This window comes from Dunckerocampus dactyliophorus, chromosome 14, assembly GCF_027744805.1.
Source record: "Dunckerocampus dactyliophorus isolate RoL2022-P2 chromosome 14, RoL_Ddac_1.1, whole genome shotgun sequence".
NCBI classification, from domain to species: domain Eukaryota; kingdom Metazoa; phylum Chordata; class Actinopteri; order Syngnathiformes; family Syngnathidae; genus Dunckerocampus; species Dunckerocampus dactyliophorus.
The window spans coordinates 3,458,713-3,473,577 of record NC_072832.1 but is presented as its reverse complement, the minus strand read 5'-3'; the positions used below and the strand labels follow the sequence as shown (position 1 = coordinate 3,473,577).

At 41.8% G+C, this 14,865-nt stretch overlaps 2 protein-coding genes across 4 annotated transcripts; one reads left to right on the top strand and one right to left on the bottom strand.

Moving 5' to 3' along the window:
- Positions 1 to 109: 109 nt before the first annotated feature.
- On the bottom strand, positions 110 to 5,933 carry si:ch73-52p7.1 (uncharacterized protein LOC100321084 homolog). Of its 2 annotated transcripts, XM_054799124.1 has the most exons (3): positions 5,845 to 5,864; positions 1,149 to 1,206; positions 110 to 1,039 (listed from the first exon to the last, which is right to left on the bottom strand). In XM_054799124.1, the coding sequence occupies exons 2-3, from the start codon at positions 1,177 to 1,179 to the stop codon at positions 216 to 218; spliced, it is 855 nt and encodes a 284-aa protein (XP_054655099.1). In that variant the 5' UTR covers positions 1,180 to 1,206; positions 5,845 to 5,864; the 3' UTR covers positions 110 to 215. The 2 variants fall into 2 exon arrangements, with proteins under 2 accessions (XP_054655099.1, XP_054655100.1); XM_054799125.1 differs by lacking the exon at positions 1,149 to 1,206 and having other exon boundaries at positions 5,845 to 5,933.
- Positions 5,934 to 7,139: 1,206 nt separating this feature from the next.
- Positions 7,140 to 13,448, top strand: ifngr1l (interferon gamma receptor 1-like). Of its 2 annotated transcripts, none has more exons than XM_054799591.1 (7): positions 7,140 to 7,282; positions 10,148 to 10,274; positions 10,926 to 11,107; positions 11,169 to 11,362; positions 11,446 to 11,605; positions 12,485 to 12,597; positions 12,691 to 13,448. In XM_054799591.1, the coding sequence occupies exons 1-7, from the start codon at positions 7,216 to 7,218 to the stop codon at positions 12,958 to 12,960; spliced, it is 1,113 nt and encodes a 370-aa protein (XP_054655566.1). In that variant the 5' UTR covers positions 7,140 to 7,215; the 3' UTR covers positions 12,961 to 13,448. The 2 variants fall into 2 exon arrangements, with proteins under 2 accessions (XP_054655566.1, XP_054655565.1); XM_054799590.1 differs by having other exon boundaries at positions 12,482 to 12,597.
- The last annotated feature ends 1,417 nt before the right edge of the window (positions 13,449 to 14,865 follow it).

Below are 14,865 nucleotides of genomic sequence, written 5' to 3'. Positions count from 1 at the left end.
ATGTGTATATATATATATATATATATATATATATATATATATATATATATATATATATATATATATATATATATATATATATATATATATATATTGTTACTGTGTGCAAATTGTGTGGTTGTTGAAATTGTTGATTGTGAAGTTTATTACTGTTATATTTCAATTTTTTTGTATTTATTTGTAATTTGTTAAGCATGTAAATTGAGTGATCTGTATCATCCCTCCTGTCGCTCCTTCCTGTACACAAAGCTGACGTATATGACGGATGTTTCTGGTAGTTTAGGCAAGCAGAGGTCAGGGAAGGGCAGCGTCCCGTCGCTGTCGATGTGTGTCTGGACCGTGTATACTTTGACGGTTGCGTTTCCCTGCAGCACGGAACTGTGGATGATCCCCAGCCGGGCCTGCTCTTGGTACGCCGCCCCCAGTTCCCTGCCCAGGAAGATGTCCTGTACCTGGGGCGCAGGGAACTTTGCTTCTGAGTGGGGGTCCTGGGTCAGGTGCATGTTTGTGTATCTGTTTGTGTCAAAGTGGAGGTCGTTGTCGCTTTCTACGTCCGTGTTTGGGAAGGTGATGACGCTCAGCCTCTCCAGGTGCTGCACAGCAAAGTGTCCCTCCAGAGGGGGTGTTCCTCTTTCCCTGGAGGCCCCCGGACCACAGTACATCAACGTGAGGTGCCTCACCTCCGAGTTGTTGAGCAGGCGAGCGGTGTTCCAAGGCGATGTATACCAAACGGTCAAGTGCTTCATGCTGAAAACGGGCGAGGACGGCGACTGGGGGCGATGCAGCGCCGAGAGCGGGATGTCTTTGCAGCGGCAGTCGGTCAGCGACGCCACGCTGCAGGGCTTGGGCTCCTGGCTGCACGAGTAGCAGAAGAAGCTGTTGTGGGTCACGTAGGCCAGACGCATGTCGGAACGCTGCAGGGCCGCCGACACCCACAGCAGGACGCACAGGAGGGGGGCGGGCGGGCCGAGGAATGGCATCACTGCTGGGTACGGGGCTCGGCGGCCATCTTGATTGGTAGTCACTCTTAATGGGATGTCTGAAACATGAAGACACATCAAACAAAAGATCTCAGTAGTCAGTAGAAAGTAAAAGATAGTAGTCCTCCCAATTGTTTTTATGTACGGTTAACTTCTTTTTACACTTACGCTTGTATGACAGGAGCGTTAAAAAAGACATCGGCCATCCAGCTTCTCCTTCACATCCCTATCAAAGGACCAGTACGCAATTGTTTAAGTCAGATCATACGGTGGTCAACTTCTTCACTTAAGAACATTACCCTGTTACTTTAAAACTTTTTTTTAACCATTTTAAATGGTATGCATTGAGGAAAAGTAGTGACCAAAAGATAGCGGCTACAAGCGACCGAAATGAGTTTTCTCTGTAGGGTGGCTGGGCTTTCCCTTAGAGGTAAGATGAGAAGCATTGTCATCCGGGAGAAACTCTGAGGAGAACTGAGAGGATGCTTCCCGAACGCCTCCCCGGGGAAGTGTTCAGGGCACGTCCGACCAGTAGGAGGCCTAGAGGAAGACCCAGGACACGTTGGAAAGACTGTCTCTCAACTTGCCTGGGAATGCTTCAGGATCTGCCGGCAGGAGCTGGATGAAGTAGCCGAGGGGGGAGAGAAGTCTGGGCTTCCCTGCTTAGGTTGCTGTCCCTGCGACTCGACTTCTGATAAGCGGAAGAAGTTGGATGTATGGTTGGCATTGAGAAAAATGGTTCTCATTCAGGTCAATTCAATTCAATCCAGTTGATTTACATAGCGGCAAATCACAACAATAGCTATCTCATGGCACTTCACACACGAAGGTCACACTCCTAAATGACAACAGAGAACCAACTGAAACTCCACATGAGCAAGCAAGGAAAAACTCCCTTTGGGGAAGAAACCTTGAACAGAACCCAGGCTCTGTGGGGCGGCCGTCTGTCTCGACCGGTTGGGCTGTGATAGAAAAATAGAGTAGCGGGATAGATGTTATCGAGCCAGATACAAACAGGATACATATCAGCCTATCAGGGGTCAGTTCTAACTATATGCTTTAGCATTGTTAAAAGGGATGACATTTTTGTCATTTTTCAGCCAATAATGAGTCTGGATGGTTCCCTTGTGGATCAGGCATCCATGTGCAGTACAATAACATTCCACGCTAATATTTTGTGCATTATTAGGGATTGAAGTTGTCTGTTGAGCTCCAGGTAATTGTGGATGTTTGCCATCGAGCTTGATTTCCCTGACAGAAAAAAGGGATTGGATGGGATTTTGCTTCTGCTCTTCTTTTCTCCTCCATTCATCATGACGTAGTTTATCTGGTGACCTGATGTTTTGCCAATGGAGACTATGTCACATTTCAAATAAAAGGTGAGCCAAAGGGCAGCCCCGCCTGGGTTTTTAACTCATAGAACGAATGGCATTTACATGAGATCACACACACACACACACACACACACACGTGTACGCATGACATGCAGATTTGATCATCCCTTCACTTAACGTCATGAAGAAGTGAGGGAGGACAAAGACAACAGATGGCACAAGAAAGCCGACAAGCAAAAGGTTCATTTCGATTCAAAAAAGATGACTGGGCAGCCTCACAAATGAATCTTTCAATGTTTTCGGTGCTGCCAAGAACAGCTGCACACACAAAGTGCACTTTGAGGTGGTGGGGCGGGGGGGATGAAAAGATGTTAGTGACTCAGTGGAACTCAAACACAAATAAGTCACTGGCATCTGTTTTCAGCTGGGCACTTTTTCACCAGTCTCTTGGGTATAAACTTGTACATTGAAACACGCCTTTGATGTTTTTAGGATCTTATTAGTAAATATTAGTACACATGCAATGATGATGTGTTGTCCGCTTGCCTACACACACACTACACACATTCAAAACTTTGTTCATTCAGGTTGCTTCGATGGAACATTCAAAATACTGTAATAAAATGATCCCACGTGGGATGGTGTCTGCTTTGTTCACTTTGGCCTTCACACAGTGGATGGCTGAGATCATGAGCGTGCCGCTAAGTCATTAAAAAAAATAAAAAAGTGGTTGACATCTGGAGTGAATCAGCTCTTCGCCACCAAACACAGTGACACAACACCGCCTGGCTCTCTACTCCAGCCGACATGGTGGCAATAAACACCTACTGGCGTGCAGGACAGACACATCACTCACATTAATCAGCAAATATGTGCTAAAGTGGAAGCTTTCAGCTTAAAAAAAAGATTCCCTAGCTTGCCTAGACAGGAATTTAATACAAATTCATAATAAAAATATTTTTTAATATCCAATGTAATCAGTGGAAAACTTAATACGTTCAAAATTGTTAAATTAATAGAAATAGCATATTGGTAATGGTTTTTAAAAAATGTGTCATATTTTATAGTGAAATATATAAAATACTGTATCATGAATATGTATGCTAGACATTTCTGACATATATCATATTTTACATAAATGAAAATTCTCTTAGCAGTTTAAATTTAAGGCAAAAATACACAAACTATAAATTCCTGGCATATTTGTGGAGGTTTTTTTTAATAGATTTTGCACACAAATATGTGCACTATATTTACTAGAAAATGTACTTTAATATTTGAGCTTTAAAAAACCCTAAATATGATATATAACGGATGCATTGATGGCTTTGAGTTATGCTAAAATATAGCGTTTTCTGGCGTAAAACAGTGTTTCGCTGCAGAATTTCCTCCATACTGGCATGCTGATTTTTGTGGACGTCTTGTAAGATTCTGAACACAAAAGCTGTATCTTAAAATAAAACAAATATGAATTGATTGCTTTGAATTGTGATAGAATATAATATTTTCTGGTGTAAAATGGGGTTTCTGTGCAAAATTGAATACACACTGAACTGCACATTTCACCCATACTGTTGTTGCCTCGTAGACTGGCTGCTTTCAGTGGGGAAACTCCCATTTGAAAACTTCTCTAAAGGGTTAGAATTTCTTGGTTTGGCTGAAACATCCAAAAAAACAGAGAGGCAGGCAGTTGACCACTACATTCCTTCTTTGGCCTTGTCTGTGAACTCAGACGTAGAACAAGAGGCCTTAGAACATCTCATTTTATGTGTTTTTCTACCTTTTCTGCTCCTCCTGGAACACCTGTGCTATATCATTGTTGATGTTGTTGTGCCACCGAAAATGTCGGCTGGTACGGTTCGTTTGGTCAAGGGTGAAAGCCATCATCCCAACCAGGGTTTGCGCCAAACAAGTGAACTCTGGTGCAGTTGGTTTCACTTGAGCTCAAATGTGATCACTGCACAGACCAGTGTTAAAATGACAGTGCTGCATTTAAGAAATGACAAATACGGAAGAGAAAAGGTGTTGCAAGCTCCGTCTCTCCGCTCTGCTCTATCTGTGTGTGTGTGTGTGTGTGTGTGTGTGTGTGTGTGTGTGTGCGTGCGTGCGTGTGCATATATGTGTGTGTGTGTGAGAGACAATGGTGCTCTTTAAATGTATATTTTAGAACAACGTTGTCCAAAGTTATGTTGGAGGCCAATTTTATATGCCAAGAAATGTTTATATTTTATATAATATTTAAAAAGAAATTCCAGTTCATTTTTCCGAAGGAGAGATCCGTCGGACACACTTTTCTGTGTTTTCACTTTTAGTGAAAAACTTGTCTAGAAGATGTCACAGAGCTCAGCGATGGGGCTTCAGTCCATCCACTGTAGGACTCGGAGAAAGAAGCCTCGAACTAGGAAGTAACTGCTCTACATGCGATACCTGGGTTCCACCCTCGCAGGGGTGGGACCACTCTCCTCCGTATATCAGTGGTGTGGCGATGTGTCTGCTTCTCACTGGTTGCAGTGCTTCTATTGTTTAATACTAGGCATCTCTAACAATTGAAAGAAAAAACAGTCTGAATCTTAGCTTTGTGTTATGTGTGACAAAATTCCCATAATATTTAGACATTATTCTTGTAATATTACCGTATAACTTCACCCCTAAACCTAATCTTCCATAAATGGCAACTTTATTCTTTGTTTTTTCTCATAATACCACCATAATTACCACTTTATTCTTGTAAATGTATTCTTGTAAATGTATTCATGTATTATTATGACTTCATTGTCCACTTTCCACTTTATTCTCATAAAATTGCTTTAAGTGAAATCTAAGCTGGTACAAATAGCAGAATATTAAAACAACTCCACATTGTGGTATGGAATACAGTATTTGCGTTACATCACAAAAGCTACCCACTCTAGTCTTTACTTTATGTTCTTTACTGTGCAGCCTTTTTCTCTAATAACATAAGTACTAGTGTGAACTCTAACCACACCATGTTTCAATAAATGTTTGGTCCTGACCAGAGTACAGAACCACAGAGCAGCCTGAGAGGCCAAGCCCTGCAGTCTTTCTGTAGTAGATCACATCACACTTTCAGAAAGCACAGAGGAGATGATTTCATGTGCTGTCTCTTCTTCTTTAACGCTAAAAAACACACTCAAAGCAATACGAAACCCAACTGGAACATTTTAACATCTTTTTTCTGCTCTTTGACCACAAGAGTCACACCACTTCCATATCATGAAACCCTAAAGACGCCAGCTGCAGAATCGTCAAAGAGTTAAGAGGCGGGTGTTAAACATATAAAAAGTCTATATACTGTGTGTTTAGTTAATGTGCTATGTCCCACCATGCAAAGCAGCTGAATTGTGTGTTGCTGCCTATTACATAACACAAATGCAGGAATGCAATGAGGAATATACATCAGCTTGCTTTCCCTTTCCACCCACTCCAGCTGCTGGACAAACTTTAAGAAGTACATCTCAACTCACAAGTGTGTGCAGTAGTAGTATTCATGTACAGCGTAGTCTACTCACCCAAGGTCGCTGCAGAGAGAGCCGATATGCGAATGCGTCAGTTCCAAGCAGCATGGGAAGAAAATATCCCACATCCAGCTGACGTCAGGATGAGGGGGAAGTATCCCACAGAGGAAGCTCTAACTCACAGTACACTCACTCACTATGCTTACCATTTAATTAGGCACACCAGCCAGCCATTTTTGCTTCGGTACAGAAACACTGAAAAGGAGGATTTACTGTTGTCCTACTCTAAATTGTAATTTGACGAGTGAGTTTATAAGATTAAACGTATGACAGTGTTGATCATGCTTAACCACAGCATTTGGAAGATATGTTCAGACTACATAACTATACTAATTTGTCACATTGTATATTTAAATATATATGTGTGTCTGTGTGTCTCACACACATTTTTAAAATTGAATTATTTACAATATTGTAATTAAAATAACATTTTTTTTACTTTTGACAATTTTTTTAACTTTTGTTTTTTTTTTATTTTCAAAATGACTCACCAGCCTCCACTTGTCAGCTAGTGGCCTGCAATATAATTGAAAATGTTGAGCAGCATGAATTTTTACTTTAATATTGATGAAAAAGATAATCATTTTTAAGATATTTTATTGTTTAATGTACTTCTGTTTACATTTATCTAATTTGTTCTTTTTTTTATTAATATGTATAATAAAGAGAAAATTACAAAACATAGAAGAGGTATAGAACAATTTTTTTTTAAAAAAAGGAAAAACTTAAATAAAAAAAAGGGACAGACAAAAGTTGTAGGTTATTGTCCTAGCTCACATTAAAACAGTCTTCTCATCCTAACAGCCTTGAAGGTTTATACAATGGTTGTGTTTTTCCAAACATGACAATTAATATAACTTTAATAAATTCAACAAATCTTGGTCGATAATTTGTACAGTGAATATGAAAGTATGCACATATTTAAAATAATCTTGACAACACACTATAGCCATAACATTGCGTTTAATAAAGAGTTTTTTTGTTTATTTTTCCTGCCAGTAATTCCCAGGGAAATGACGCCAACCGGAGGTGATAAGCGGCTTTCAAACCAAAACGACCTTTCTAAATTGTATGACAGTAGGCTACAAAGGATTTGCATTGAATGGAAGATGGAATATAAAATTGTATTCCACCAATTGCCGTATTGTTTCCTCCTTACTCTGTAGTCTACATATGTAACATCGACGTTAATTTAACAGTAATAATATAAAAATGAAATATATCGCTTAATTATATGAGTTTGTTTATGTCCGTTGGTCTTTGAAGGCACCAGCGGAAGTGGGATCCATATTGGAGTGTACGGGGAACTTCCTGGACTTTGGGCGTAAACTGCAGCGTCTTTCTTAGTGGGTTTCCAATGCGGCCATGGGTCTGGCGCATTTGAAGACTCTTCTGGTCGTTTTTTTCGCCTTAGACATCACAGTGGCACAAGGTAAGAAGAAGAAGAAAAACAAGGCGACATTACAGTATTAGCTATCATTCCCGACAGGCTTTCGACCAGGCCACCGCTTAAATTTAAGCTAACATTAGCATGATTTGACATAAAGTTTGCTTTAAAAAATTCCTCGCAATGTGAGTTCCCTGCGTTTACAATGTATTTTGTATTATTATTCCAATTTGACATGGGATGGTCGCTAATTCATGTCGAACGTTGGTCAAAAATCTCTCGCCAACACTTGACTCGACAGGTTCCTATCTAATGTTGTCATATGCAGCAGTGAGGCTGTCTTAATGTTCATTTAGAAAACTAACGGTGTTCGTTGTGCACATGTTGAGCATCACCGTCTATGTTATTGTAAAAGTAACCATCAGTTTTGCACGTAACATTCGACATAATGCCCCCCCCCCCACACACACACACACACACACAGCTGTCCGAATAAAACAGTGTTGCAAACTTTGAACCGTAACATTTTTCTCAAATCATTTCCTCTTTGCAGTTTTCAGTCTTACTCAAGACTTGAGGCACATTACATTCTTCGAAATGTCCCGTCATGTAGTAGGCGTGTGCATGTGTAGGTATAAACATAGCATGCTATGGTTTGTATGTTTTGGACATGAAACAAAGGAGGTCCTCGGTTTACAAAGGAGTTCCGTTCCTACGACAGTGTTGTAAATTGAGTTTTACTATGAGTCGGAACTTATACCTAAAAGAACACTGGGGTTACTCACACTGTATACAAAACAAATGAAGGGCATGGAATATAGTCATTAAAAGATAAATTCCAAGAATTTAATGAAATGGCAATAATACCCTTGTGGTTGTTTTGCACTCTAGTAGGGCGTTGCAAGGGGGGGAGAGACGGGAAGGCTCAGTAATGAGACCACTACACTTTTTAACGTTCTACCCCTGCAAGATATTTTTTGTGATTTTATTTTTGTTTTTGTTTTGGCACGCCTGTGCAGAGTGAAGGAAGGTGAGGAGGACGCTACCCAAGACACTGCACTGCACGCGGGGATCACTACAGGCTTTTGTTGTGGGCCTTGAAAGTCATTCATCGTCATATGGCGATCACGTGATTTTTCACAGAAATTGGCTCATTGATCGGAGCTTCCTTACTTTTTACCAGTTTGTTTGGGTGTGTATTCTACATTTAGATCCACCGGCTTGTCGGCTGTTCTTCCCCAGTGCCGGTCTCAAAATCCTGCTGAATCTGTGATACGTTCAAAATAGTCCGTTCACTTCTCGGAGCTGCGCATAACTACATGGAACTTATAAAAATGAATGAATCAGTCTTTGTAGCCACACACTGATTTGAACATGACGGCTGAGGGAGAGCCATTACAAGTGTGTTCAAACCCCTCCATAGTTCCTGGAAGTTTGCAGAAAGTATCTAGTGGCTAGGAGGAACTTTTTCAGCTCCTAGAGCAGAGGTGTCAAACTCGTTTTCATTGAGGGACACATCGCAGTTATGGCTGCACTCAGAGGGCCACTTGTAACTGTCAGTATATATGAATATAAGTATGGTAATGGTTTAATTCATCTTGAACATGCACACAAATTACACTGCACATCACATAACACAATTCACAGTTCCCCATGTCCAAAAAGGAGCAGGGAGAAGCAAAGCTTATTTAATCCTACCCCTCATCCGTTTCACATCAGTTGCAATACACTTGTTCAATGTACAACCGACTTAATGATGGTAATAAATTTGATAATAGCTGATGAAATAATTAACAGAGACACATTTGGATCATAAGTGAGTACAGACAATGTAGTCACCAGAAATGAAGATTTATTGGACAGTGTAAGACTGGTTAGACATAGCATTGTATGCACACAGGTGTCTTCTTCGTTGTACTTGTTAAACATCAACTGCTTGTACTGTTTCTTGAAATCGCTCATTTTAGTGCATTGTTTGAGTTCCTTACTAAATCCTTTCCACAACATGATTCCACATACAGAAATGCTGAAGGTTTTTTTTTGTGTTTGTGCATATACGTGTTTTAGGTAAAATTTTTCCATAAAGCCATAAACACTGCACCGGGGCTTTCCACAGTGTCCCTCTCAATTTACTTTCACTTCTTCCACTTGTAGCCTACTGCCGTGCTTGTCCTTGAGAATCACCGCCCTCCTTTTAAAACTTCAACACTCTGAATGTATTTTTAGTCAAGCTGAGCCACATTGTTGTAATGTAAACCTACACAGCGCGCACAAGGAAGTGAAATTGACGTTTGTGGTCAGACTTCCTTTGAGAGGTGGCGGCCCTCAACAGACTAGCCCCGCTGGTGCGGTGAGCGACTTGCGATTCCAGCTGTGTTATGATCATCTTGACGACTCTCACGTTGATGTGTTTTAGCCTGTGTGTGTACAAGAGGAAAAGAAAGTGATACCAATGGCCTGCACGAGTGTGATAAGACGTGTTCAAATCGTGTTATGCAATAATGGCAGTGGAGATATGGCTTAACGGTTGTCCTCATGCTATGAAGCCTATACAACACATTACATATTGATCCAGTCACACCGGTGGTGAATAGGCCTGCTCTAAAGTACATTCAAGTTTACTTTCTGTAGTATTGTCCTTCAGCAAGATTTACTGTCATAAAATGCTTGCTGAAATGTGAGTTTGACGAGGAGGGATGGGGAATGATCAGAATGTTCTTGGAAGCCTTTGCGTCTCCGCGACTTTAAAAAGTTGTGCTCCTTCAGTCTGAAAAGGCCTGGATTGGAATTGTGATTTTGGTGTCTTGAGATGTTTTGCTGTGTAGTTTGATGGCTGGCTGGGCAGCGTTTGCACTGCAACCATAAATAAGTGAGTGAAAACTTGTGTCCTAAAAACTTCTATCTCTGCAGTGGCACCACCAAGCAACGTGACGCTGCACTGCGGCAACCTGCAGAACAAATTGGTGTGGAGTTATGACGACCCGCCTCCAGGACTCCAATTCAGGGTGGATGTTGGCCAGTTGTCAGACTCAAATGGGTTAGTGCGTTTTGTTTTTTGTGTGTGTTTACTTGTGATGCCACGACATAATGGTGCCAGCAATGGCAAAGAGGAAAAGTGATGAGTGTTTTCCACAGGACTGTAATCTATTTGTGGCAGCGGTGGGTATGAGGGCGGGAATGGTGTAATTGTCAAATTTGCATAATTGACCACGACACATTTGTAAAAAAAAAAAAAAAAAAAAAAAAAAACTACTTTTTTGGTTTTTTTTAAATGCTACAAACAAGATGGTGCTGGTGGTGAGTGCTTTTAAACGAGGGGAGGGTCCCACTGCTCGTGGCACTACGTGCTTTTATGTCTCTGTGTCTCTTCACTAGATTTGTGGCTTATCGCTTTTTTTGAAAAAAGCATCTAGCGGGGTCTGATTACTCGTTAAATATGGAGGCAAAGTCGCTAAGTTGGTAACACTGATCTCTCCTGATCCGTCGTCTTTGGCAGACCAGGTGCGTTATAATGTGATTTATGAGCCAGGGTGAACAGGTAGCGCCAAATTTATTTGTGACAGTGCAAATTTGAATGAAAGCATGCGAAACACTGGCGAAAATAACCATAACCATAGAACCAGAAATGGAAGTTGTTATTTAATGTCTATTGTTATCCTGTTATCCTTACCCTGTTCTGACTCTCCAGAGCCATCGATCCTCTGTGGGTGGACCCCCCCGAGCTCCAAGCTGACGTGTCCTTTCTCTCGGACCCGAGAAATGATTACCTCTTGACTGTGACCGCAGTCCTTGGGGAGAACCAGTCCGATCCCGCTCCAGCAGACGGCATCGTCTTCAGCTACTACATGGACTCTCCAGCAACCCAGCGATGTGAGCTGAAAGAAATCTCTAGATACTGTTCATAAGAATGTGAATCAGTCCACGTTTCCAGGTTCTTTGGACCTGCCGCCTGTGACCGTGTTGGAACATCAGGATCACACCATCCTGCTCAGCTTTGAGCATCCGTGGCTGTTTTACCACCAGAGACTTCCTCCTGCTTTGGACTCCAGACGCAGAGAGAAGAGAAGACACAAGCAGCCCGACAACCCTCTGCCTGTCTTCAAATATGACGTCACCATCAACAAGGTGGGACCGGCACCACCATGTGGCCACATCACTGTGTAACCTGCTTTGCTCATTCCGCCCGCCTGCCCTCTCCTGTTGTGTAGAAGCAGTTTGCCGACCTGAGCTGCTTGGAGCAAGTGTGCGAGCGGAAGCTCCCGGTGGACGCAGCCCAGGAGAAGCATTGTGTGACCATCAGGGGGGAGCTGGAGAAAATTAGCGTTCACGGGACACAGGACTTCTGCGCCCGTCCTTTGAGGGGAAACAGTTGAGTGAGACTAAATCATCATCAGCAGCAAATACTTCTTGAAATGTATTTTGGGAATTTTTTTTTGTCCTATAAAAACAACTTTAAAGGGGTAAAAACTCCCCAAAATATAATTCATGCTTGATATGTACTGTATATGTATGAGGTAGAGTTAAAAGATAGGCTTGATTAATGGCTTGATAGAAATGGAAGTGAGACAAAAAAAATTCTGAGTAAGCAATTTATTGCAAATAAGCTTTCAAGTGAAAGACTCTTCAGGTTTAAGACCATAACTCGAAACCCCTCTAAAATGGAAAAAAATGTTAAAGAAAGGGCTCAGTGATGAGTAGCTGCGCCATTCTTGTTAACTCTTTCAATGCCAAAGACATCTATAGACTTCTATTCAAAAAGTAACATTGACCGCCAAAGACGTGTATTGGCGTCTTTTGATTTTTTTCGCGGGAGCTGTAGATCAAAGTCTTATTCATCTTGTGTGTGAATTTCTGACTTGTAGGCAATGTATTTCTGTCCCAGTAGCGGGCAACAGTTCTCTTTTCCTCCAACAATCCAACCGCGTTCAAAGAGAAAGCTTTTTTGCCTTTGCCATCAAGAGATCATGACAGTGTGAATACCTGACAGAAAATGACACCGAATCCACATGCTTGCCAACATTTTGGCTTTTAAAGGCTGTGGACTTAAACGTTTGATCAGCCCATTTCAGCCGGTGTCACTTTAATGCTTCTTTACAATAAATTGTTTACTCCAAAAATGTTTTGTCTCACTCTCATTTCTTCTTATTGCATTTTGAAGCTCTCCTTAGAACCTCCTTAAAATCCAATAGTGCGATATCATTTTTTCTCATCAGGGTTAAATAGCATTTTATGTTTTTTGCACAGAAGTAGTGGTTGTGTCTGTGACGGTGTCCCTTCTGGTCCTGGCTGTTGTTTCTGCCGTCCTTATCATGTACTGCAGAAAACGCACCAAAGCCACATTCTCGCCACCATCCCTCCTGGTGCGTTCATTTATTGTTCATTCATTGATTGTTTTTTTTCTTTCCTCATCCACCCTAAAATACTGCACCCCCACTCTCGTTTGTGTGCCACAGGACTTCACAGACCGTCCCCACTCATGCACCATGAGTCTTGTCCAGGAGACGCCTGATGTGCCCAAAATGGGGTTCTGCTCGACCTCTGTGCAGGATGAAGCACTGCCCGACGACCCCACTGCCGAGCCAGACAGCCCGTTTAGCGAGGATAGTGATGGAGATGTGGCAGAGGAGCAGCAGGAGGAAGAGGAGGGTTACATGGGCGGGGAAAACTTGGAAAACTATGTGCACGAGTCCGAGAACGCGTATGAGAGACGTTGTGACGTCTAGTCCAAAGAAGAAGCCACAAATGTGCGACTGGCTGGAGTTTAAGTGTCGTAGGTAGTATTACTTCAGCATTACTCTATCATGGCGTAGAACAGTAACATCCCGCCCTCCTTTGATGGTTAGTATTCAGTCCTGAGTGTAAAAGGTTACTTTTAGTATATTAGGGCTGTCAAAGGTAACACATTAATGACAATTTCCTTAACGGCACCATTATTTTTTTATGCGTGCATGTCCTGTTTGACCCTCGGCCCACACCGTAGTTTGAGGAAATGCAATGTGCATGTGGAGCCACAAGCGGGAACAAAGATTGACCAGAAACGGGCAAAGAAAAGAGTATTTTGAATGACAGATGCCTCCTTCAACGAGACCAAAGTTATTTGCATCTGCTGTCGCTGTGAGTTGAGTTTTCACGGAGGACGTCACGTCTCAAATGCCATGGAAAAGAGGGAAGTTACTGGTGCCAAGTTATCTTGGCTTACGAGAGTCCTAACTCACGAGCGTTTTTTAGATTATTGATTTTTTTGCTTTGAACTACGAGCAAAATTTGGGTTACGAGCCACTCGTTACCGGCAGGCATAGCAGAGGGCTGCTATTTGGGGGCTTGTGTCAATGTGACAATGACTGAAGATGAGAATGGATCTAAATAGCATTAGCAGCGTGCTCGCTCGTCACCGGGAAAGATTTTCAGCACATCCGTACATTATAACGATTTATCTTATGTATTGTGTAAAACTGTGACAGGAGCAACATCAAAGCAAAAGCACAGCCACCATCCACCAGTACGAGCCTGGACTTTGTTTTTTCAGAGAGGTGAACCTCACAAATATGCACATTAGCACACATTAAGTTAATCAGATCTTACCTTTTATGCATTCCCACCGAGCATCCGCATTTGGGGCCAAAATGAAGTGAAAGAAAAAGGGGAAAAATACAGTAGAGCAGTATATCTGTGGGGGGTAATTTTAGAAGGTGCATTCGAGGACCCTTGAACAAAGTGGGACAAGTCAACACTTGCATTGAACGTGCAAAATCTGGGATTCCTAATTGTACATTATTATGTTTTTTTTATAACATAATGGCCCCTATTTCCAAAATTTACATCCCTTTACATAAAAGTTGATGTGGTAGCCTTACAGCATGTTTGGGAATATGATGTGCTCTTTTTACACATTTGAAAGTACTGCAAGAATGCCACTTGTATACCTTGAATCGTATCAAATCCATGGTTTGTACACTATCGAATTGTATTGATTCGTTCTGTTTTTGAATCGTCTCCTACCGTATACTGTATTGAATCGTTTACCACAAAGAGAGTTACTTCCCTAATATGGAGAAAAACGTCTTTCTATCTGCGATTATGAGTAGACTATGGACAAAATGCGATTAATTGCGATTAATTGCCTACCCACCTACAGAATACCTTTGGTTGCGTCTTCACTATGTGTGTCATCAGGGGTGGGCTGTCTTTTTTTTGTTTTTGTTTTTGTCCTATGGGAAATTCAGCCCATTCAGTTCTTAAGTCTTTCAAGAGCCGTCCTGAATTTATGAAAAGCTACGACTGTGGTTTATGTGCTATATGTTATTTGAAATGCACACAAAGAGGAGAGGCACCGCTGCTTGCCTCTGTGTTTATTTGCTTTAAAATGCGAATCCTAACGTGGCCACTAGGTGGAAGTGTTTCCCTTCTTGTTGTGCACCTTGGCTTGATGGCCAGTCATTCACAGCGCTGTTTGTGGCATTGAGGGCCTGCTGTGTACCACCATTGCCGATTTTAGTTTATTATTCTTTAACCGCTGGTCTGCGGTCTATTTCCAAGCCAAGACCTGGTGCTGTGTTATTATCATTATGCCGTATTCATGTGCTCAAAAGACGCAAGTGTGCGAATTGAGACGCAGCAGAGGTGTAGTA